A 24,817-nucleotide genomic window follows, 5' to 3' on the forward strand; every position below is an offset into this window, starting at 1 on the left:
AACATTATGTGCTCTAACAAGCCCCGATAGCTTGAATTGCAGGAGGAACAAGCCAGTACCGGCTCTCAGAAGGATGCTTTAAGATCTGTGAGTGGTGTCTGTGCTGTTGGTTTGAATGTCACGGGCAGGATGAAGAAGGTAGCAGTGAGTGGAGGAGAATGCTACATCACCTGCAGTGCCACGTGTGCGAGGAGAAGTTGAAAGAAAGAAGAGAAAGCACTGCAGTGACAGGGTTTGCCTTCTTTTGTGGGAGTACCGAGCTGTCTCTGTGCGTGCATGTGGATGGCTTTGCAGAAAGCAGTTTTCCCAAGGGCAGGTGAAGTGAAAGGGAACTAATCTATTGCTGGCAGTCAAGGCTGTTTAAGGACACTGTGCTCAGTGTGACAGAGAGATTCAGTTTAGAGGCGTAGAGAAGGGATAGGTGCAAACCCACATCCTTTCACAAACACATATCATAGGCTAGGACACCATCACTTCACCATTGATACATGAGATACAAATCTATAAAAATGGCTACAAGAAAAGTTGAAAAGAGGAAAAATACATTTCCGGCCAGCAAAAGCTGACACTGCCATGAGACACACATGGTAAGAGTCTTTTAAGCCACCAAGAATTACAAGATAGAAGCAGAGCTGGCCTGCATTATATTCCAGGGGGCAGAGAGACTAGAAATGCTTCTGGCTCAGAGGTCAGGTGGCTGAAAGGACTGCAGCAGGAGAACTTTTTGCAGCAGGACATAACTGTTGAAAACTTTAATGGTTAAACTGTAACAGTTGAAACAGTTACAGTCCTAACAGCTGAAAATTGTTTACAGATGAGAGATACAAAGTCAGCCCTGTTTCCACCTCGGTGGCACTGAATGTAGTCAGGGTTGCTGTTCCAGCCCGGAGAGCAGAGAAGGATAAAGAAGGTGGTGTCACATGCAGGGACACCACACTGCTGCTGCTGGAATGTCTCCATTGCACTGTGCACAGTTCAGCTGCAGCATTTTGGGATTGTCCAGCTGGAGAAGAGGAGCTCTGGAGGGACTCTAGAGCAGCCTAGAGGGAGCCTACAAGAAAGTTGGAGAGGGACTTTTTACAAAGGTATGTAGTGAGAGCATAAGGGGGAATGGCTTTAAACTGAAAGAGGGGTTAAATCAGATATTAGGAAGATATTCTTCATTGTGAGGGTGGTGAGGCACAGGTGGCCCAGAAAAGTTGGGAATGTACCATCCCTAAAAATGTTCAAGGCAACTGTGTTGGAGGGGCTTCGAGCAAACTGGTCTGGTGGAATGTGTCCCTGCCTATGGAAGCGAGGTTGGAAGCAGATGATCTTTAAGATGTCCTCTTTCAACTCAAGCCATTCTATGATCATAGCTACTGGAGTGCTTTGTGTTTGGTTAATTTTCTTTTTTTTCCCTTTTTTTTTTTTTTTTTTTTTTTTTTTTTTTGTTTTGGCTTGTATTTTTTTGTTTTGTTTGTTTTGCTTTTTGTTTTGTTTTGGGTTTTATTTGGCCTACGGACCAAGTCAGCTCCCATTTTTGGGAATGAAACTAGTGTTCTAATTCCCACACGGCTGGAGTTTTGTGCAACAAATTTGTCCTTCTCTAACTTCTGTTAGAAGAAGATATTTCCAGTTACTTTTGTGAAGGGTTTGGGGAAGGTGTAGATTTGGGATATTTCCTCACTGTAGTAGTGTGATCCAGGAGAAAGCGACATGTGACCATAAGGCCCTGGGTCAATGAGAAAGCCCGACAGAGTTTTGTAAAGGCACACAGGACTGGAGGAAAGCGAGGCACGAATGCAGATGTGCTGAAGGCAGGTGGCGGTGGTTTATCGGTGCAGGCTCTGCGCTCGCAGCCGAGCACAGGCGCGGTCCCGGTCCGCGCCGCGCCGCCCGGAGCAGCTCCCGCTGCGCGCCCGCCCTCCCGCCGCGGGGCGGCGCTGCGGCGCCGGGCCGGGTCCGCGCGTGCGCACCGGCCGGGCCGGCCCGGGGGCGGCGGTGCGGGCGGGCCCGCGCGGAGCGGCCGGGGCGGGCGGGGCGCGGCGGAGCGGCCCCGGGGACTGCGGGCCGAGGTGAGTGCGGGCCGGGCGGGGGGCGGCAGAGCGGCAGCTGCGGCGGGGCGGCCGCCCGGCTCCTGCACACCGGGTTCCGGGCTGCCTTGGGCCCGCCCGCCGCGTCGCTCGGAAGGCGGCCCGTCCCGTCCCGTCCCGTCCCGTCCCGTCCCGTCCCTCAGCCCTTGCGCCACCTCTCTGTCCGCTGCGTCTCGCTCCCGTTCCTTCCCGTACTCACCCTGTCCCTGCCCGAGTGGATTGTGTGCCGTGTAAGAGAGAGCGTTTCATGCATGGAGCGGGACCTTTCATTGAGGGCTCTTCCAGCCGGGCTCGGGTCTGCACGGGTTTACCGAGTGGCTGAAATGCTGGCTGCAGAGTGTCATCACATAGCTGGTTCTGGTGCTATGTCAGGAAGGAGGGATAAAGGACGTGGTTAACAGTCGGAAGCATATGGAAAGTTTTTAGTTGTAAAGCTGATAGTAATGTAGCATTCTGGTTTCTGTCGTGATAACAGAATGACACGTGTATTGCCTTGTACAGGAGATTTTAGAAGCTTCCTCCAGAATGAGACTGTGGATGTAAAGTGATGAGAAGAACCGCTAAAAGTGGAATGCTTATTAGCATCTGAGATTATTTTAGTGCTGCTTTGTGTAAGTACAGTCAAGTCACTCATTACCCACCCCATCCTAACAGTCTTTTGTTAAGAATAAAAAATAAGCATGATTCAGTTTGTTACACCATTTGATTAGTAATGAAATCAATGCTTCTTTCATTCATTGATACTTCTTTTATTCATATTTGTTGTCTACTGGACAGTTGACATGTCTGACTTTCTTTATAGCTCACAAAGCAAGCAAACATCCCATTTGTCCAAAAGGAAAACACATAATTATACTGCTCACATTCTGTTTTTGGAAAACATGCTTACTACTTTTATAAAGCTCTCATTATGGAGAGTTCAGGTTGAATTTATTTATTTTGAAAGTTTTAGTTATAAACCTAAAGTTGTTGCTTGCTAATTTTTCAGTCTGTAGTTAATGTAAGTTGTCTTTTGCAGGAACCACAATTTTGTGTGTAGGAGCTTGTAAGGAATATCAAAGATGACAGTAGTTTGTGATACTTTATATTATGTCATGATTTTATTTCAAATGTAGTTCAGGATATTACTGTTTAATCGGAACTATTGAACTAAATGAACTTTTGAACATTTAAATTAACTATTTAAATGCTTTTCTCAATGTAGCTGCTCATCAAACACTTCTATGTCCCATAAGGCACATGGACAAGGATGACAAATTAATTTCTTTTTCTTTCCAGAAGTAGTTTACCATCATTCTAATCAGATATGGTGGGGCTCCTATGAAATTCAGTTTAGAAGCATCTTTACCTTAGAAACAGTATCATGGTCCTAAGTTTTGTGTGATGCCCTGTTATAAGCCCTTTGCAGGTTGTTTCTTTTCTCCTGTAGATAAGCATTTTGTTTTTTTATTAGCATTCCCTCTGAACATGCTTTGTTGTAGTGGGACCTATGGGACCTCACCACTTTTGCACTGTCTGAGATTTCCTCTCCCTCTCTCTGCCCAAGCTGTGCCTTTTTCTGGTTTGTGGTTGTTAATTGGCCCACATCATTTCACTACAGCCAGGCCCAGCAGGTCAGCCTCAGTTGGTGCTTGCCAAGTGTCAGTCCCAGCTGGCATCCTGTGTTCTGGTGGGGCACAGGAGCATCTGAAGAAAGCCTATGATCTGCTGAGGCCAAGACCCTTCCCTGAAAGGAGTAACTGCATGTTTCTCTGCATTGTGATAACTATGTATCTCTTCTAGAGTTCATCCTAAAACCTCTGTCTCTATTTTGTAGCAACAAGAGATAATTGATTCCATTATGTGTGCCTCGGCCAAATATAACACCCGGGGTCCAGCCCTCATCCCAAGAATGAAAACCAAGCATCGCATCTATTACATCACTCTCTTTTCCATAGTTCTGCTTGGCCTAATTGCCACAGGAATGTTCCAGTTCTGGCCTCACTCCATTGAATCATCCAGTGACTGGACTGTTGAAAAACGCAGCGTCCATGATGTGCCTGTGGTCAAGCTTCCTGCTGATAGCCCCATTCCTGAGCGGGGAGACCTCAGCTGCAGGATGCACACCTGCTTCGATGTCTATAGATGTGGCTTCAATCCCAAGAACAAAATCAAAGTGTACATCTATTCACTGAAAAAGTATGTGGATGAATATGGGACGTTGGTGAGCAACACCATTTCCAAGGAATACAATGAGCTGCTGACAGCCATCTCTGACAGTGAATTCTACACTGACGATGTCAACCGAGCCTGCCTTTTTGTGCCATCCATAGATGTGCTCAATCAGAACTCCCTCCGTATCAAAGAGACAGCTCAGGCTTTGGCACAGCTGTCCAGGTACGTGCTGAACCTTCAGTGTGTGAGTGGAAAGAACACAAAGTGAGAAAAAGTAAGGCTGATACAGGAGGGGAGAATGCAGAGAATGGCAGAACTTGTCTGTGTGTAAAGAACACTTTTCTAATTGCAGATTGTTTCTTCTTTTGCTGTAGGTGGGATCGAGGCACAAATCATTTGCTCTTCAATATGCTGCCTGGAGGGCCACCAGATTATAACACTGCCCTAGATGTTCCTAGAGATAGGTATGTGTTGTGCTGTGTGATGGACAGATCTGGATTTAAATGCCACTCAAGAAGCAACAAGCTCAGAAGGGCAATTGATAGCAAAGGATGTGCTCCTTAACCTTTAAAGCTAGACTATGACTTGCTTGCTTCTCAAAAAATGAAAGTAAAACCTTGTATACAAGAGGTGTTTACTTTTGAAATCTGATACGTTAGCCCCATCCTTAATTTTATAAGGGATGTGGCTCACAGTTTGCTTTTAACTCTTGGGCTTGCTCTAAGGTTGGAGATTTTTGATCTGGTGTGTAGCTGAATATGAATACTTTACAAAATGTCCCACTTGATGCAAATTAGAAATTCAAAGATGATTGTAGCAGCAGCTTTCTAATAGAAGTCAGGTGCTTCAAGGGCATTTTAAAGCAGCTGCTCTGCTTAACAAAACTGTGCTAAATTTCAATGGTTTTTGTTATCTTAATAATTAGACTATTAGTAATTGGACAAATGTTCTTAGTTATTCTCTGGCAAGTGTACTCTAAAAATATTTGCCAGGAACTTAAAAGGCATACATTCTGAGCTCAATTTTCACTTGCAGGATTGTTTAGTTTTGGAAGAGGAAAGAAAATTGGAATAAGAGGAAGGAGATACTGTTACTGAAGATGTTTCTAATATGTCAGCCTGTGTGTACTTAGTTCTGTGGAGTTAGATCCATTGTAACCAGTGCTTTTCTTGAAAGTCAAAGTTAAGTTTCTTAGGCCAAATACTAACAAAATCTTGCCTGAGATATAGGTTCTTTGCTAAAATGATTGTCTGTGAAGTGTATCTTGACTTATTTTCAGCAAAGACAATTTAAAACATCTTCCAGTACCAGAACAGTTGTTTTTTTCCTGCACATGTTTAAAGAGTAAATTTGCTCATTTAAATGACATCACTGTGAAGTAAGGCTTTAGTTTTTTCCTTCTCTGTATGAAACATGTTGTATGTATGAGTTAGCCTGGAGAGGGCAGTCAAGCATCAGTCTCTTGTAAACAAGTCTGTTAATCTGTTAGTAAATACTTGCATTAATTATCTTAGATTTATACTTAGGAGAATTTTCATTTGACAGTGGAATGGACTGCATGTTTATGGGTACATGTGTCTATAGAAGAAGTGAATTTATTAACTGAATGTACTAGATATGCTGCAGAACTTTTTTTAATTCTAGTTTTTAATCTCAAATCTCTGTTTACATTTGGCCTTGCATGCCTTGGCTTAGCAGGCAGGAAACCTATTATTTTGGTAGGTGTTTCTCCTAAGTATTTGGAAAGTATGGAAAACTGGGTAATTTAAGTAAAAAACTATAGTCTTTTTTGGCATTCAGCTGTTGTAGTTAGCCAGTCTGACTCAGTCCACAGCTGTATGATCATGAGCTGTAATACAGAGGAGAGGAAATAACTGAGCTTGGGATGGAAAAAAAGTGGGAATTCCTTTTTGTAGGCAGCCAACAGTTGGACTGTTTGATGTACAGAACTTATGCTAGAGGTCACAGGTGGAAAGGCAAGGGGCCTGTGAAAGAAGTTGGGAGTGTGGACCTAGTCTTGGAGAGGCCTGAGTGATGCAGAATGAGCTTTCAGTATGATTTTGGAGACCTTTGGAGTTCTTAGTTCATGTCTAATGGAACAAGCAATGTGGATGTGTTTTCTTAGGAATGGGTAGTTAACCAAGTGGGAAAGACTGTTGTTTGTAGCATCATAAAGCTGCTGGCCAAAATAAAGGCATGTTGGCAGAGTTCAGTTAGTTTTTGAATTACTTGTCTGAATTGTACCATGACAACTCCAGAAGGACTGCATTTGTGGGAGTTTGTGGATCACTTGTGAAATACACAGGTAATATTTGTGAAGTTGCACAGGGAGTGTGGTCTGCCTTCTACAGTCAACATGTCTGAGAGATCATACACAGTTGAACTGTAGTGGATCATGAGGTTTAATAGACTTGTGTTCTATTAATTTGCTGCAGAATATTGATCCAGGTAAAGTAAGACCTTATACACAGGGGAAGAGTTCAGTTATATAATAATTTTACATCTGGGAAAGTTCTTGGCTAAGATACTTCACTAAGGGATTGTTTGTTTATTAGATCTTTAAATCCAATTTCCAGAGAGAGTGTAAAAGTGCTTTATTCCATATTTTCAAAGGTGAAAGTTTGCCTTGTGGGCATGGAGGTTATGTTGCTAGTATTAGCTGCCAGATATGCTCTGTATTATCTGTTAATTAGTACTGTTGGATTTGGTACAATGATGAAGTTGAAAGGATTTCTTTTGCAGAGGTATTCTAGTGCTGTAGAATTGAATTTATGAACTAAGATACTATTTATTTATTTCTGTTTCAGTCCGTGAATTGAGTTCAGTGACTTGTGAAGTTTGGCAGAAAGCAGCTGCAGATGGCAGTTGGACGGAAACATTTAGAGTATAGGCCAGCTGGAGCACTTCATGGAGAGAAAGAAGGATCAATATTTGAAAAGTGGTGAAAAGTTGCTCAGGGACAGTCATTCCTTGCTGATCAGTGCAATTTAAAGATTATTTGTCTTGAGTACATTAGGAGTTAATTTTCCTACTCTCTTAATGCATCGTGCAGTGAAAATCCAAGTGGAGTTACTTAACTGGTGTTGGTTCCCTGTGGGTTTATTTAGGTAAAAGTCTGCATGACACACACCTGCTTTCTCAAGGCTGATGAGGTGCTGTAGTGTTTTCACTGGATCCTATTAAAACAATCTGTTTCTGGTTTCCCAGTTTGGAGGGGGGAGTGTAAAAAAGGAGAAAGGAGATATAAAGTGCAAGAGCAGTAACACCCAAGCCAATTTTTTTTCTCTCTTCTTGTAACTGGATTAACATGGATAAGACATAGAACACGCAGCTTCCATGGTGAAACTTAGTCATAGCAGTGTTGTTCATGTCACCAAAAGCAGGGGCTTGGGGGACATTGGAAAGAAATTAGAAATTATTTGGAACAAAAATTCTAGACTCAGCATGTATTTAATTTATCATCTGGTTCTCAAGTTGATTTTTGCTCCTATCATAGTTTGTGTTCTGAATGAAGAGTCACATTTATGGCAAAGTGTGATTATGGTGTTTGAATGCTGAACAGTTGTACTGCAGGTCAGAGCAGGAAGTGAAGTATCCTGTGGGGCATCTGATGGGGATTAGAACAGGCACAACATACTGGTGTTCATCCAGGGTGTCTTGTTCTGATGGGAAAAATCTTGGGTGATAATTTGGTTTAATGAGAATCTATTGTCTAACATTTGTGGGAAACTGCTTGTTCTAACACCTAAGGATTTCATTCAGTGATATCTGAAAACAAGAATATTAGCTAATGGATTGTTGGTGCCTCTTCCAGTCTCATGTTGACTTTTTTGTTCCTGTGTGTTCTGATTATTGATGAGACCTGTGCCTGCTCTGAAGTGTGACAGTAAGGCTTTCCACTATAATCATAACTACAAAAATGGGTACAGCTCCTCAAGATGCTTTCTTTAATGCTTTGTCTAGTAATGTATTTGTGTCCTGCTCCTTTCCACAGATAAGGATACAAACTGGAATTGAGAAATACGGTACCTTAAGCAGAACCAGTATTCCAGAAGCAGCTAAAAGTGTAGCACAGCATCCTGCAGAATGACAAAGGACTGAAAGTTTGATCAGCTCTTTGAGAAGTCTCACAGAAGAAGCTGAATCTGAGCTTCTTCTGGAACTAGGATTTTGTGTTCCTGATACCACTTGGTCACTGGACATGAAATGGCAACAAAAAAACTGTTGTTCTCTATTAGCATATTTCAAAGAGGCTTGATTTGTGATAGGAGATAGTAATAAACCCTTTTTTTCCCCTGGAATTGTATATGATATACCACTTTCTTCTATACACATTGTTCTCTTCTTTACTTAAAGCACTTCTGTGTTGCAAAAGGCTGTCCCATCTATGAAAAGGCACAATGCAGGTCATCCTATTGGAAGGTTGAATTGCATTTTAATTTATCAGTCCTTGGTTATTCCCTTGCTCTATAGCATATAGTGTCCCAAGCAACCTCTACTTTTGGAACTTAGTGTTATGACCTACAGATTTCTTGTTCTTATGTTTTCTGTTCATAGAATTTTTGTGCAATATAAAAATGAAATAAATTGCACTAGTATGATAACTTTGAAAATACAGTTGCAAATAACATAATTTAATTTTCCATCCTGAGAAGTCCAAAGTCACTGTAAGATGCTAAAATACTGTTACTGTACCGTGATTTCTGTCTGAAATACAGCTTGTCTTGAACATTTTGAAAGTTGTGCTATAGCCAATTTTAATACAGGCATCAAGGAATATCTTAACTAGTATAAATAATTCAGAATGTATTTCTCCAGATTAAAATTGTCTTAGGATATGTAAGCTTGTAAATTGCAACCATAACAACCATATATTAGATTTCCCTTTATTAATGCAAAAATGTTTCATTCCTCAGTGATCATACACAATTTTAAGCACTCTGTTGGTGACTAAATCCAATGTAGCAGTAAACCAAGATCACAAAAACTAAAGTCAGCTTAAAACCATCATGAAAACATGCCACTGACAAATGCTGATGGAAAAGCTTACCTTTGAGTATGCATCTTCATGTTCTGGTAATGACAAGCAGTGAATTGCTGGAGTTTGAATGTTACATGTTCTCAATTTAAACTTACTTTCTTGTGTTTTCCAGAGCTCTGTTGGCTGGTGGAGGCTTCTCCACTTGGACTTACCGGCAAGGCTATGATGTCAGTATTCCTGTTTACAGCCCGTTGTCAGGAGAAGTAGATCTGCCAGAAAGAGGACCAGGGTAAAGTAATTCCCATGAGTTGGGCAAAGTATATTCAATATCATATTTCATACTGGTGATTATAAAATATAAATATAGCTACTAACTTTATGGTGAGTTTAGGCAATTTTGTAAGCTTTGTTTTTGACGGCTCTTGCTATTAAAATAGATGATGCTTTCAAGGCTGATGGTTCCAGTGCTAATGGTCTTGGTTCAATTGTCAACTGCTCCTTCTAATAGCTTTGTACTTTTCTTATATGGTGGTGCCCAGAACTGTGCAGAGAACTCAGAGTGGGACAGTCCCCTCCTTTGATCAGCTGCCTGATGCACCCCAGGGCACAGTTGGCCCTCCTGGCTGCTGGGGCACTACTGACTAATATTCAATTTGCCATTGACCAGGACCCCCAGGTCTCTTTCCACAGGGCTGCTCTCCAGCCTCTCATTTCCCAGTCTGTCCATACATAGAGGTTTGCCCTGTCCCAGGTACAACCTGGGACTTGTTTTTGTTAAACTTCATACCATTGGTGATTGCCCAGCTCTTTGATTTGTCGAGATCTCTCTGCAGGGCTTCTCTGACTTCAAGGGAGCCAACAGCTCCTCCCAATTTTTTGTCGTTGATGAACTTAGTAGGTATCCCTTCCAGTCCTGTGTCCAAGTTGTTTATGAAGATGTGGAAGAGCTCAGGGCCTAAGCTGGACCCTGAGGAGCCTCACTGTGACAGGTTGCCAGCCTGATGTAACACCCACCATTTGCACCTGACCTGTCATGAAAAAGAAGGATAAAAACTTGTATGTGTGATTATGGGAATACATACACCCAGAGCTTAGAATACTGATTTTATTTGGTTTTTTTTTTTTTTTTTTTTTTTTTTTTTTGTTTTTGTTTTTGTTTTTTTTTTAAATAATGGAGTAAGACACAAACACAAGCAACACAACCCTTCCCTCCCTGAATCTTGCAGCTGAAAGTAAAGCAAGACAGTTGGGAAATAAAGCACTAATTTTCTCAGAGCATGTAATTAGTTCTTGAAATTAACTACCCTGGCGATGGTGGCTTCTCTAATGTGCTCATGTCTTCAGAACATGAGGAGGTAGAAGTCTGGAAGACATATTATGGAAGGCTCTTCTTTTTATATTTCATAAGTCTTCTAATTACACAGTTTAACAAGGTCTTACCCCTGTCGTGGTTTAAATTGTGAAGATCAAGTTGACAAATGTAGAAACTTTTATGTCTGTTTCTTCTTACTGCATTCTGTAGAGAATATGAATTTTCAAACTCAAAAACTGATTGAAATGGTGCAGCCTCTGCTAGACACAAAAGTTATTTGTCTTAGGGTTCAGTTGTCTTTTCTGGTAAGGGCAGTGCTCTTGCTGTTGCTCTTGGCCGCTCTGAGTACAATAATGCAGTCAATTAGGACAAACTTGTGCAGCAGTGGTTTACTTTGCTCACATCCTTTATGTCCTTGCTTGTGATGCCCCTGGACCAGGCCAGCAAATGGCATCTGGTTGCATCCCAGTTGATTGCTCATAAGTCTCAAGTGTTGCTACATTCTGACATAGAGCGCAAGCATGCTTTGTGTTTCTGTCCAGAGAGCATGAATGTGATGGTAGGCTCCAGCATGTATAGAAGCAGTTGTAAATAGAGAAACAGTCATATTGTTCATGTCCATGTAGTCAGCTAAACTCTGATTTTGGGTCGGATAAGAGAAATAGGTCTTGTGTTCAGTTAAGGTGTTGGAGATTCCGTTTCTCAAAACTGCTCTTTTAACAATTGCGTTGGGCAGCCCGGTGTCCGGAGTGCCATCCAGTGGCCAGTCAGCGTTACTGGTGAGCCGGGTTCCCAGCCTCGCCTGCTCTGTGCAGGAGGGGTGGGACGAGGACACACTGCTCAGAATCCAGGCTTGCTTGGGATACACCTTTTCATCACACTACATTAGTGTGTTATTTCTTGGGAGATGGCATATACTTTCTTCTGTAGCAATGTTGGATAAGCTGGATTTTGAGTGTCATAGAGTGATAGCAGTTTCAAGGCAAAATTTGCTTTTAAACATATACACAAAAAAACCTACATTTTTTGAAGCTGGTTATATGCATTTATTATCGCTCATCGGTATCATTGTTTCCTTTTCTAAAGACCTCTTACAGAGCTGAACTGAGGGGGTTTGATATACGTGCCTTTTTAATTGGATTGCTTAAAATCCACTTCTGCTGGTAGCAAGTTGGTAGCAGCTGGAGACTAGTGAGAAAGAAAGTTTAGAAAAAATACTATGCGTCTGTTAATTGGAGCACCTAAAGTGACCAGCATGAAAATGAGTAGAAGAGGTGAGAAGAGCAGCAGGAGAGGTCTGACTTTATAAAGTGTGTGTGTTTGTGTGTTTTCAGAGCTGTAAATTAAAGATGGCATCATGTGGAGTAGAACTGGAATCCTAAGTGCAGGCCTTGTGCTTCCTGTGTTCTTTTGGCAGCGAGGGCACTCACTCACTATGTGTGTTCCTTTCACTGGGGAGTGGTGGAGCAGTCTGACTTTAGCTGACCTGTTTTAAAAGGAAACCCAAGTAGATGAGTATAACAATTATATGACATGCTATTTTCCAGTATTAGTATAACTTCTGTAAGCAGCAAGCGCCTAATTTGAACTTGTATTCTTGTGTGGTTTACCTCCAGTGTTACTTTGTGTTTTTAAACACATCAGTATTTGAAACGTTCAGCACGTTTTAAATACTCACGGTTTTGGAACACGGTGGGAGTTGAGAATGTATGGGATAACATACACCATATGGACCTTCAGCTTTTCCTTGGAAATGTTGCCTCTAAATTGCCCCAAGGGACAGAACTGAATCACAGTTAAAAAAGATGAGCTTGTGCTATTGCTGCCATCACCATATCAAGACTAAATAAGCTAAATACTAAATACTGAGTTGTCAGTTCACCATCGTTTTTCAATTAAAATTCATGAGAACATATAGGGGAGGAGAAACTAGAAGCACTCAGTGTCCTATCTACTTTGTTTTAGCACACAAACATCAAACAAAAGTACAAACAATCCTGGCATCAGTAGCAGGCTGATTTAAAATGCAGCTAAATGGTGTTTATTTAAGTTTATAATAGAAGTTATAATGCAAGTGCCTATTCTAATGTAATAAGCACTCTTACCAAGTATAAATTTATTCAGAATTGTAAATAATGTTGAACTTACTATCCCAGGCTTAATTATATTTCATCATTACCCTTTCCAGCCTTGTCTGAAAATACAGTCTTGGCAGCATGTCCAAATTTAGTTCATGTTGCTCTGCTTTTCCAGGATGGAAGGAAATGTCTTCTTGAGCATCTTGGAAGTAAACTTGCAGTGCTGTCAGGTAACCTGGCTGTTTTTCAGTCCTCGCAGGTATTTCATTCTGTCATCTCAAATGGCTCTGCACCCCGAGTACCGCTTGGAGTTGGAAGCTCTTCAGGCTGAGAATGGGGAGTCAGTGCTGGTCCTGGACAAATGTACAAACCTGTCAGATGGGGTCCCTGCTGTTCGCAAACGCTGCTACAAGAATCAAGTCTTTGATTATCCTCAAGTGCTTCAGGTAAGGCTGCCTCTCCTGCAGACGTCTCTTCCCAGCAGTGTCGGTCTTAGCTGTGATTCTGTTCCTGTTTAGTAGTGGTAGGGTACCTCCTTGTATTTAATTAATGTGCTGGATATGTTTTAAAACTGCATAATTTGTTATGTTAGCTTGAGTATTAAATCCTAAGTATTGAGGATATATCCTCAACAGTATTGAGTATTATATCCCTGAGTACTTATCCTTGTTTTTAAGAGGGCAAAAAACTATGTACTCAAACTTATATGCAGACTATGCTTATATGAGACAGGTCATGGTGGTTTAGTAACACGAGGCAGTGTCATGTAAACTTAAAAAATTACACAAAGATGCTGCCAAATCCAGCAGCAATGGGATGCTAAAATGGAGGAATGGGAGGAAAAATTTGGAGGCAGATGAAATTGCTGGCTTCAAAACTGGAGAGGAACATTGGAATTTGCACCTTCCAAAGTAGCTGGCATAAAGGCTTTCAGCAGGCATGAATTTGGAATTGATTTCTCAGATGTGGCTGTCTGGTCCTTGCTAGATGAAGCTTGAAACTGAAGATGGCTTCGTCAATTGGATAAAAGGTTAAAATGAACTTTAAAGAGCTTATGCTCTTATATTTGGGCCACAAAAAAGAATGTTAAATTTAAGGAGAGGTGTTAGATTACATTTTTTGTATGCAGTTTAGTAGTTAAATTGTACAAAACTATCTGTGTAGATATGACAGACCGAGCTAGAAGGCTTGTCAGCATGCAGCTATGAAAACAACTAGGTGAAATGTGTTTCATGGCCTTGGCCCAACTTCCAGAGGCCTTTTGATGTGTCAGTGAAGATAAAACTAGATAGTGTTCTCAGACCCCTGTGTCTCTTGGCAATTCACTAACAGAGGTGCTTTGGCATGCAGTGTGGTGAAGTGAGTTATGCCACAGGCCACTGTCTGCGGCCACCAGCATATAATCTGTCTTTGAACTTCAACAAGTGATGGTAAAATAACAAACAAGCTGAGGAAAGGCAAAGTTTCCACCCCTCCTGTTATGTTTTGTAGGAAATATGTTTAACATTCCATGTGGAGGAGGAGGAGAGGGAGGAAAGGGTCATTGTGAGTCCTAAACTTTGAGTAACAAAAACTTGTTTGCTTTATTTCTTTAAATATAGACTGGATTGCTAAAAGATAGCAAGTCAGGGAATCTATATCTATATCTTTCTATATATGATTTTATAATTCAGAAGAGAGCTGGCACATGCTGAGATTGTTAAAATACTTTCCCCTGCATTTCCCTTTGGAATGTCTGGCTGATAACAGTGGTGATGTGAGGAGATGTATTTATAGTAACCTTTGTCTAGACAGGAAAAATGGTTATCTGGGCAGATGAGCATGTGTGTCCACATCTGGCCTTTGTTTTTCTTTTTTGTCTCTCCCAGAGCTTACTAGTCTCTTCCACCTGCTGCTGTGTGATCTAGTGAGCCAATGGTTAAAATGTGTGTTCATTCTCTCAGCTTCTTCCATTCCCCACACCCTTCTTTTCCTTCTCTTCCTGTCTAAGAGTGGGGGAAGGGGGAATTGGATCACAGTTCATCCTTTCCAGCACTGCCTTTACAGATGTCCTACTAGACAGACTCTTGGACTTCTGGGTTGTTAATGCTTCCTGTTTGCAGCCTTCTCTTGGATGAGATGTTCAAGGCTCTTAGTTTTCTATGGGTATGAACACAGGTCTTACAATTGCATCAGGAAACAAGTGAAGAGCCAGCAAAATCCCTTGTATTTCCTTGTTCCATCTTGATGTTTTGCTGCCCTGCTGAGCCTTCTGGCTCCTTTTCTTCAGGCCATAGAACACAAGCTGGAAAAATGTTTTCTTATCTGTGGGAACCCCTGTATCAACTTTATAATGGTTCTTTCTTAAACTTAGGGATAATATTAACTTGGGATTTTTTCCTGTTATGTAGCTGAACTCCACTAGCATTTATTTTGCAATCTTGAATCTGTAGCAAGATTCCTCAGTGACAGTGAGAACTATAGTCCCTAAATACAGGGCGACTGCACACAGTCAAGAAGTCCTCTTTGCTGCAGGTTAAGCTTGTGGCATTTTTTATTCTGTCTTGTGGACATGAGTAAATGGATTATACTCTTTTTTTGTGGCAATTTTTTTTATCTTTGAAGCTCCCTTCCTCGTGCCCTCATTTCTTCAGAATAAGTAGCATTGATGAGAGTCAATCCTTCCTTGTAGATTATAGTTTCAAGGTAAGTAATCATCCTTTACTTACCACTGGAAGTACATTGCCCAAGACTGAACCCTGCTCTTTCTGAGGTATTTTGTTACTGTGAAGAGTAAGTGAATCCTTCAGATTTCTTAAATTATACATCTTTTTGGACTGTAATACTACCTCTGGGTGGAGAGATTTGTTTTTTCAACAGTAAAACATTGCTGTCATATGAATACCCTTTCTTTGCCTGTTCTTTTGTAGGAAATGTCCTCTTCTGCAAAGTGCAAATCTTAGCCAGTTAATTCATGCTTTTTATTTGTGCAGTTTGCTATTTTCCTCTGTGTTGAATTCTATATATATCAGTATTAGTTGATTTATGCATATGATGTCAAAGTCTAACCCTGGTATCCATTATACCTGCTAATTCTACAAAATCATAGGTATTGCCAGTTTAATAAGTATGGTCTTAATTCTGCTACTTGAAAGATTTCTTGGTCTATCACTGTTTTACTTGTGAGCCACTGCTAACTAATTTATACTTTATACTTGGAGTTCCGTAATTGTAATTTATGCAACTATAAAGCCTGTGAGGGCTTTATCTAGCCCTTGATTTCTTAATTTGACTTTGAAAATGCTGACAAACATGTCAAATGACTTGAAATACGAAATCTGTTACTTCTCTGCTATAGGGAGAGCTGCACTGCCTTATAACAGAAGAAAATGAAGTTGGCTTCATACAGTTTATACTCAAATAAGTTCATCTTAATTGCTGCTATCTTGTTGTGCCAAGCTTTTGAAATATTTTAAACCAAATTTTTCTCCTTGAGTTTTCTCAACTGAATTCTAAAGTTTGGCCATTAAAAGTGCAGAATTGTCCCACCAGCGTATTTCTCATTCCTCTACTTACGACTTTTTTCCTAGCCTCTGGAAGATAAAGCTGTAAAATTTTTTTGAATTAGCTAATAATTCAGAATATATTGATTGCACAGAGCAAGTTGATTTTCCTTTTGACTTTTTTATGCAGGGAAGGGCAGGAAAACATAATGCATCTATACATACACACACACAATGCAAATATAACATTTCCTTTTTTCCTCATCTGTGTGTTGGATGCTGTTTCTTGACAGGAGTCTACATTCTGTGTTGTTCTACGTGGAGCCCGCTTGGGACAGGCTGTGCTAAGTGATGTTCTTCAAGCTGGCTGTGTCCCAGTTATCATTGCTGACTCCTACATTCTACCTTTCTCTGAGGTTCTGGATTGGAAGAGGTCTGTACCCTCACTGTTGTACATCAAACCACTGCCTGAGATACTTCATTGCCTTCAGTGATTTGAATCAAATCTGTGTGATAAGTCAAGTGTACTGGGGGTTACAGGAAATGAAATACAGAGTAAGATGCACACTGTCTTTGCCCTTGATCTATTATGTATCAAAAATAGGAGAGGAAAATAAATGAGACTGTTATGACAAAGCATTTGATTATCCTGTAGCCAGTCATTTTTTCTTCTAAAAATACAGATTTGCTGTATAATGTTGTGCTTGAAATCAATGAGTATTGGTCTCCTTTCAGGCTCTTTTAAGGAAATTATGTGCTAAATATTGCCTCACAGAAATGTTAATTCTCTGTATTGCAGTATGCTTCCCAAATTTATCTGAGATGGAATGGTATCATTACTTTTTGACTGAGTACACTGTGATAGGAGTTTAAATTATTTTTCTATGCATGCACTATGCCAAATTACATGATCTGGGGATAGGGATAATATGTACAAAAATTATTTGTTTTATGTGTAACACTGTATATGCTACTACTGTTTGGTTATTCAAAAAATCTCTGCTGACAGCAAGTCAGAGGCAATTCAGAGATGAGAATTCAGGACACCTGAATCTCTGTCCCTTCCATAGTTATTTAATAGTCTGGACAAATCAGTCTACAGACTAAGGTGGCATTATCTGTGGGCAGACTGACTGGTGTTAGGAAGGAACTGCTGGAGTATTTCATTACACTGAAGACTGCTTCGTTTTGCTTGTGTCTTTTGATTATGTCTTATTAAAATAGGACAAGGTTCTGGGTTAGAAAAGCAGTCACTGTCTTTTAATGTAGAATTTCTTTCTTCTCACCTTACCATAAGTTTTCTTTTCTATTTTTTTTTTTTTCTTGTTTATAGGGCCTCTGTTGTCATCCCTGAAGAGAAGATGCCTGAAATGTACAGTATTCTGCAAAGTATCCCCCAGCGACAGATTGAAGAGATGCAAAGACAGGTAAAGCAATGTGCCATGTTCAAATTATTTTCCTTGCTTTACAGTTGGAGTGTAGGTTCATACACCTGCCTTGCTCTGAAAGCTGTTGGAATGCAGAAACATACACTATACTCTCATGTTAATATTTTTATTATTTGACCCTATTCTTTTTTTATGCTAAACATGTGCATTTGCCATCACTTTTCAGTGGGATGGAAACTCTCCCTGAATGTAAATGTACTGCCTACTGACATCTGTTTACATATTTCTGATGAAATCACGGCATATATTTGCTTCAGTTTTTTTTTTTTTACATAGTATTTAAATTGTAGTAAAGATGTTCAAGGGTCTGTGTTTATTTAAAAAGAAGCTTTGGTTTGTAGAAAAATTTTAGTGATTTAAAATGTGAGGGAAGCATTAAGTCCAAAATATGTTAAATGTTTTATCCACGTTGACAATTCCTCTGAGAGAGATTTTTTTCTTATTTGATGACTGCAAGAGCTGAGACCATGAACTTTCAGGCCAGTAAAGAGGATATTAATATGTAATGTACACTTGTATCTAGGATATTTAATCCTTGACATCTTATTGTACCCGAGTGTATGTTGTTATAAGGTGAGATGGTACTCCTATCATTGCCTCAGTTCCTCATCAGGAAAATCATACAGGAAGTAAGAGCTGGGTATTTTAGGGAAAAGTTAACTATCAAGATGCATGGGATCTCTGTAGTCAAATTTCTGCAAGAATTGTGAAGTCAGGTGTCTGAAATTCCCTTACACAACCTTAATGACAGTCGTCATCTGCATTGTCCTTGTAAAAAGTGACCCAAGACATTTTTAGAGTGTAGCTTACTACACTCTAGTTATTTCCACTTAGGCAGTACTAAAAGATACCCTGTGTATATAAATACTCATATATGGGGAGAAAATAGACTCTCAGATTGAGAAGTCAATATCTTTCACACCTGAATTCTGTTGCCAGCTTCACTTCATTCTGTTCTAAGTCTGCAAATACCACAGCAGCCATCAGGGGTCTCCTTTCTCTTTAGTGCCTTCACACAAATGAACCATTTTGATGGGTCCTGCTGGCAGCACCAACATACCACCAAAACCAGGAGGTGAGAAAGTAACCTTAGTGTTACAACTCCTAGAGATGTGGTTTTTGGTTTAGAGATGTTAACCTAATAAAGCTTTAAAACTGATATTAATAGTCTGTCCAAATGTGCAATAACTTCCTTGTTGTCTATTTCACTGTTAACATAAAATAATCTCTTCAGGATAATGTTCTCCAGCTATGGAAAAAGCACTTGACATCACAGACACCTTAAACACTAACTTTAAAGTATGAAATCAGGCAACTCACCTGTAAAAAAAAAAAAAAAAAAAAGCCAACAAAATAAAGACAAAGGACCAAACCCCCTAAACATTCACAAGGAAGCAAGCCAACAATAACCCCCTTAATTTAGATTATTTATATATTATCTGTATTACCTGTAGCTCTATAAAATTAACTTTAAATAGATGATATTTTAGTGATCATAATACAGATAAAGTCTCTGTTCATGGTGAATTTTTTTGGATTATACATGGTTTGCAATAATCTTTGTCATTGTGTTCAGAACATCACTGAACATCATTGGAAAATATGATTCTGTTGGCTGAAGGTGTGATGTATTTTTCTAAAGCTTCTTCTTGCATCTTGTTGCTTTTATTGTGTGTTTTGATAGTAAAAGTAACAGGCTGAAATCACAAGGTCTTTCTTCTTTGTGAATTTATTTCTGTTTGTGTATTGAGGATACTTAAACATGTTATCCATACATTTTATGTCCTGTCAGCCTTATTTACAAGGCAAAGTCCCTGTGTAAGTGTCTCTGAAATTCCCTTGCTGATAGGTATTCTGTTTTCTAGCCACCTAGTATGGTGAAAAGTATTTAATGACTGATACTGTGTGGACTACCAGTAACCTGATGTGTATGGTTGAGATAATCTTTTTTCTGGGCAAATAGAACAAATCCTTGCTCTGAATTTCTCCTGGCTAAAGCATGCATTTAGCATACCAATCAGACTTTTTGGGTCTGATAACCTTTGTGGGATTGGAGCCTTGCTGCCTGACTGCATTGGTTTCAATGATTTTTCTTATGATATAATTCTTATCCTTATTTGGAAAACATCACAATTAAAACAAATATTACTGTAAATGTTTACTTGCCAGTTTTCTTTGTTGATTATTTTGTACTTTTTTGCAGTATTTCATCACAGGAGATTCTCTGAAGATCATACATCAAGGTTAAAATGTAGACATAAACATATAAGCATATATTTACATATACCTGTATTTATTTTTTTTCAAATTTAAATAGGTTGTCTGCTTTTAATGAGTAAAATTTTCTCTGTGAGTATTTTTTTTTCTTCTTTTCTGGAGATACTTCTAGCTATACATCAGCTGGGGAAGAGAGGACATCTTGTAGAGAGAAGTCATTCCATTTAAGTTATATAGGAACTTGTATTCGAAAGTGTTTTTTGCCAGTTTGTACAGCTATCATGGACATCACATAACACTGTCATGATGAGGATAAAATACAGGAGTTTTAGTTTTGGAGACATCATCTGCTAGGATCTGTGGCTGGTATGCCCTGAACTGTGATTTCCTACAGCACAATTTTATTTTGCTCAGTTTTTTGTCTGACAGTACATGGTATAAACTGGGAAGGAGAGTCATTGATTTGAGCAGAGCTTGAGTGTGGGAAATCAAAATTAATTCTACTGTCCTACATCATACCTGATTGCACTGAGATCTCTTGAGATCAGCTATATTAACTTATGCCTTTATTCTTCACACTTGCAGAACAGTTTGCTCCCAGATATTCCCAGTCCAGTTTCCTGTCTGTCCTCACAAAAGGGAATAGTTTCTGTGCTTGTAGCCTAGTCTACACAGTTGCAAAAAAATTGCAACGTTTTTTCAATACTGCATGTACAGCCTATGTCCCTGAAAACCAGATTCTCAAGTACAATAGCTCTTATAAACTGCCACATTTTGACCATCAAAACCAGCCTCTGCTGATTGAGCTGCTAAAATTAATAGCAGTCTGGATAAAACTTATGTGTCTCTGGGATTGCTGTCTTGTCTGTTTTCTACAGTAATGTTGTCATTCTAATTTTCTTTGAAGCTTCCTTGAACCATCCCCCTCTCACAAATAGTTCCATATGGAGTCTGAAACACTGGTAGAAGTGCCCAGAGGCAAGTTGATAAGCAGCTTAGCTGCTCAGATTTGATGCTGCATCCTTATGTTTTCATTTTATCTGCACCTCTAACCAGCATCCAGGTAATAGCAAAGTTCTGGAGGTGGAGGGGAAGAAGTAGATGTAATGGGCCTCTATGATAGAGAGTGAAAATTGAAATTTTGTCTTGCTCCTGCAGAGTGAAATAGGTAAAAAAAAAGCAAAACAAAACTTTGCTGGTATCTTCTTGTCTCATGCCCTGTATAGTTTCCCTTGCAACAGTTTTGGGTTTTGCTCTGAAAGCCTGTTAGTTTCTGGAAAAATGTTTTAGCACTGTAGTTGATATATAAATGTCTCTAACTAGTGTGAAAGTTTTCCACAGCTTGTATCTCAGCTGCTGTGCTTTTTTCACCCTCTTTTTGTGAGGTGAATCTGTCTTATCTGAATATATAGGCATCTTGTAAATATTTTCCTTCACTTAATACCAACATGCTTAGAACTCTTTTAACATGGATAGACTCATTCAGGCATAGAACCAGAATATGGAAGTACTATGTAATGGGAATAGAAGACTTATTCTTCTGTTTATTTGGGTATTCTTTCTCCCTGAAGAGGTTTTAGGTAAGGAGTTTATTTTCAAAAGGTGGCTTCATGTGCCTGTTCCTTTTTGACTTTGTAACACTTCCCATCTCCCAGAAATGAAACTTCTGAATTCACGTCTGTTCTGGAAGACTGGATGACTGTGTGTGCTCTGATGGCACAAGGATGAAGAGCTGGTATTTTTTTAAGTGTGGGATTTCTTTTCATGCTGGTTTTCTAGGGAAACATGGGTATGATCATATATAATGTGCATGCTGATTTCTCTTCTGATTTCTGTTGCTACCCAGTTTCAGTCAAACTTATAAAGAAGTGGAGAGGTTGGAGATAAGAAATTCCATAAAGTTAGGTACCTGTATAGGAGTTAAGCACCCCAGAATAACATGGCCTTTTAAGGGAAACTTTTCAACTTGAGCTAACAGTCATAGAAAACCACTTGCATTTATCCATTATGAATAATCTGCTTTGGCAAAGGTTTTATTTGAAACTGGCACACCTTAGGCCACAGAAATTCAGGTACAAAAAGGCCAAATGATAAAGTGATAAATTAAATTCAGTATACAAAGGGGTATACATGCAATTTTAAGCAGCCTTCCCATAGGCAGTTTTGGCCTCTTAACTACATGCAATCACTTGGAAAAGAATTCGTAACAGCTGTAATAAATAGTTATGTGAAAGGATAAATTCCATAGTCAGTTATGTTAAAAAAATTACAAAGAATTTTTAGAAAAGAGATAGAGAACAAGATGGAAAATACTATGCCACTGTGTAAATCTATTATATGTCTGCACTATGAATGCAGTCTGTAGTTATGGTTCTCCCATCTTGAAAATGATATAATAGAACAAAGGTGATCATAAGTTTCAAGAGAAGACTGGTTAAATAGCCTAAGACTCTTCATCTTGAAAATGAATGATTGGTGGTGAAGCAGGAATATAATACAGAACTGTAAAATAGGAAGGTAATGAAAAAGTGAATGGATGTGACTGTACATTGTTTAATACAATTTCATTTGATGTCAGACAGTACTTTTATTATTTGGAATCTGGTCTAAAAAAATGGAGATGATCTCACAGAACTAAGAGGTAGTCTGTGAGAATCACTGCTTCATAATTTTGTGTGAGTGAAGGGGTTTTATTGACATAAAAGCCAGAATGAAGAAATCCAGAGGAGGAAAATCTGTCAGAGATGAATGCAAAGATATACTCTCTAGCTTAAAAATTCCTGCATAGCAGACTTCTGGAAGCTGGAGAGTACTTTGAGGAAGTGGTGGCTTATGCCTGCTGTGTCTATGGGAGGGGGGTTCCTGAGGTACCTGCTGTGGAGCACTGTCAGAGGGAGAATATGGGAACAGAAGGCCATTTGGTCAGACCTGGCAGCTTCAGGACTCATGTTTACAAAAGACTTTAGTATTATATTGCCTTGTATAATAACGTTGTCAGATAATCAGGGGTTTTTAAAATGCATCTTGACTTCACTGGTTGCCAAACACTTCAGTGGGAGACTATTGAAAGTGATGTATAGTTTCCTTCTTTGAATGAATGTGTAATTCACTTTCCTGGAGCCCCACAAGCCTTTCAAATAGTGGCCGTGTACCATTCTTGCTTTGCATTAATTAAAGTTTTAGATAATCACAACTTCTTTCATTTTTAGCCTGAGTGGACAATTAAAGGCTAAAAACAGATATAAATTCAGTGCAAACAATAGTGGATAGGAAACATGTAGTTTGCAATGTTTGTTCCCACAGTTGGCATACCTGGACAAGCTGTTGTGGTTTTTCTTGTGCACATGCCATGTGCCTCAGCCCTGAACTGAAGAGAAGTTCAGACTCCAGGTCAAACAGAGCTGAAGACACAGGCATAAATCAATGACTTGTTTTAGTGCCACGTTAAAACAACATGAGTGGCTGGCTTTTCTGACCCTCCTCCCTTTCATTTAATGTGCTTCTTTGGCTCTTCTTTAAAGAGGGCTCTGTAGAGTAATTTCAACTCTTATCAGCTTGCTGACAGCTATATGAGCCTTTCTGCTGGCTCCAGGCAATCACTGCCAGCGTGTGAAACATCCCATTCTTGCAGTGAAATGGTCTTGGATAGAGTTAAAGCAAATGGGTGGTGGAGTTTTCCTGTGGGTGGTGCAGCTTACATGAAAGAGATGGGATTTAGTTCTTGTTAACCAATTAAACAGAAATTCATTTCAATATCTGGACATTAGATGCTCTTTGAGCATACTTAGGCTTTTACAAGTCCTTTTAATGAGAATATTAAACTTACAGCTGCAGTTCTTTCTGTGACAGGGGACAGCTTCTGTCTCTGGGTTCTGTAGAATCATCATTATCAAATTTAAGAGAACTTTCATCTGCCTGCCATTTGTAGCGTTTTAAGGAGTGCGACTGCAGAGCCTAACCCTGCTTTAATCCTCCCAGAGTGCTTCAGTGAAGCTCTGGGTCCCCCATAAATGTCAGGCCTGGACAATTTGCCATCTTATCAGATGCAGTGAAGTTAGTTCCAGCCCTCTCACCCCTCCCCCAGAGGAAAGATTTGTTGCTGCAAACAGCAAAGGAAAGAAAAAACTTATTCCTGGCTTACTGCCAGGATCACCATGGGAGTTGTAGAATCCTTGGCATTTATATATGAGACTTTCATTGCTCCCCTCTCTCTTCAGTTGTTGCAGAGACTATCCTTATCCTAGATTTTTTTTTTTTCTTCTTGCCTGTCCTGTCTTGTTTTTCAGAATGAAGAAAACTGTCTTCGTGGCATCTCTGAGAAAGAGCTCTGAAATTTGTGCCAATCAGCACCTTCATGTATAAATTTCTAGGATACATTTGGGCTGCTTTTGTATCTACATTGGCAGCTTCTAAGCAGTAAAAGGTTAAACTTAACTGTAAGAGGAAAATTATGCTGTTCTATGACAATTTTTTTTTGTTTTTCAGATTAGACTTTAAGAGTCTGTATCTTAAGAGTCTGTATCTTGTTGCACAGTGGATTTTTGGTACTTACCCTTTGCAGATTGCTATACACAACTTGGATAGACTACAGATAAGCCAGATGATTCAGAAATTGGAAAGGCATGTACTTTTAGAAAGAATATTTGAAAATATTCTGTCATGCACATGGAGCAGTTAGCTGCAGACAAATGGATGATTAAGCATATCTCCTGGTGTTGCACTCTTTCTTTGTTGCCCTGTATGTTGCCTCTGCTGCTGTACATCACATTCATTATCAAATCTGCTTGCTTTGTTTACCCCCTTTAATTTTTGAAAGTATTACAACTTTAGCATTTATCTATACAGCAAAAATACACTGCATTGCTGTAGTAATTTGTATGTGAGTATATTAAATAGAGTAGTAAATACACCTTGGTCTTGTATCCATTTTACTGATTAGTAGATGGATATGTAAATAACTTGCACAAGGTCAAATCATAATATTAATAATGGAATTTAGAAAACTAGATCTTGTTTTAATGACTATATCAAATGTATCTTACAAGACAGTAGGAACATCTGGCTTTTAAA

At 39.6% G+C, this 24,817-nt stretch overlaps 1 protein-coding gene across 2 annotated transcripts in view; it reads left to right on the forward strand.

Annotated features, from left to right (window-relative positions):
* Positions 1–1,969: 1,969 nt before the first annotated feature.
* The window catches only part of EXT2 (exostosin glycosyltransferase 2), a 73,573-nt gene continuing 50,725 nt past the window's right edge, over positions 1,970–24,817 (forward strand). Inside the window, exons 1-8 of one of the 2 annotated variants that reach the window (XM_056492793.1) lie at positions 1,970–2,057; positions 2,577–2,686; positions 3,892–4,451; positions 4,604–4,693; positions 9,383–9,499; positions 12,851–13,046; positions 16,376–16,515; positions 17,416–17,509. In XM_056492793.1, coding sequence (XP_056348768.1) covers positions 3,916–4,451; positions 4,604–4,693; positions 9,383–9,499; positions 12,851–13,046; positions 16,376–16,515; positions 17,416–17,509 — 1,173 coding nt within the window. In that variant the 5' untranslated portion in view covers positions 1,970–2,057; positions 2,577–2,686; positions 3,892–3,915. Of the gene's footprint in view, positions 2,058–2,550; positions 2,687–3,891; positions 4,452–4,603; positions 4,694–9,382; positions 9,500–12,850; positions 13,047–16,375; positions 16,516–17,415; positions 17,510–24,817 lie in introns of both variants that reach the window. The other variant, XM_056492794.1, reaches the window with a different exon arrangement.

This window comes from Oenanthe melanoleuca, chromosome 5, assembly GCF_029582105.1.
Source record: "Oenanthe melanoleuca isolate GR-GAL-2019-014 chromosome 5, OMel1.0, whole genome shotgun sequence".
In the NCBI taxonomy this organism is placed as follows: Eukaryota; Metazoa; Chordata; class Aves; order Passeriformes; family Muscicapidae; genus Oenanthe; species Oenanthe melanoleuca.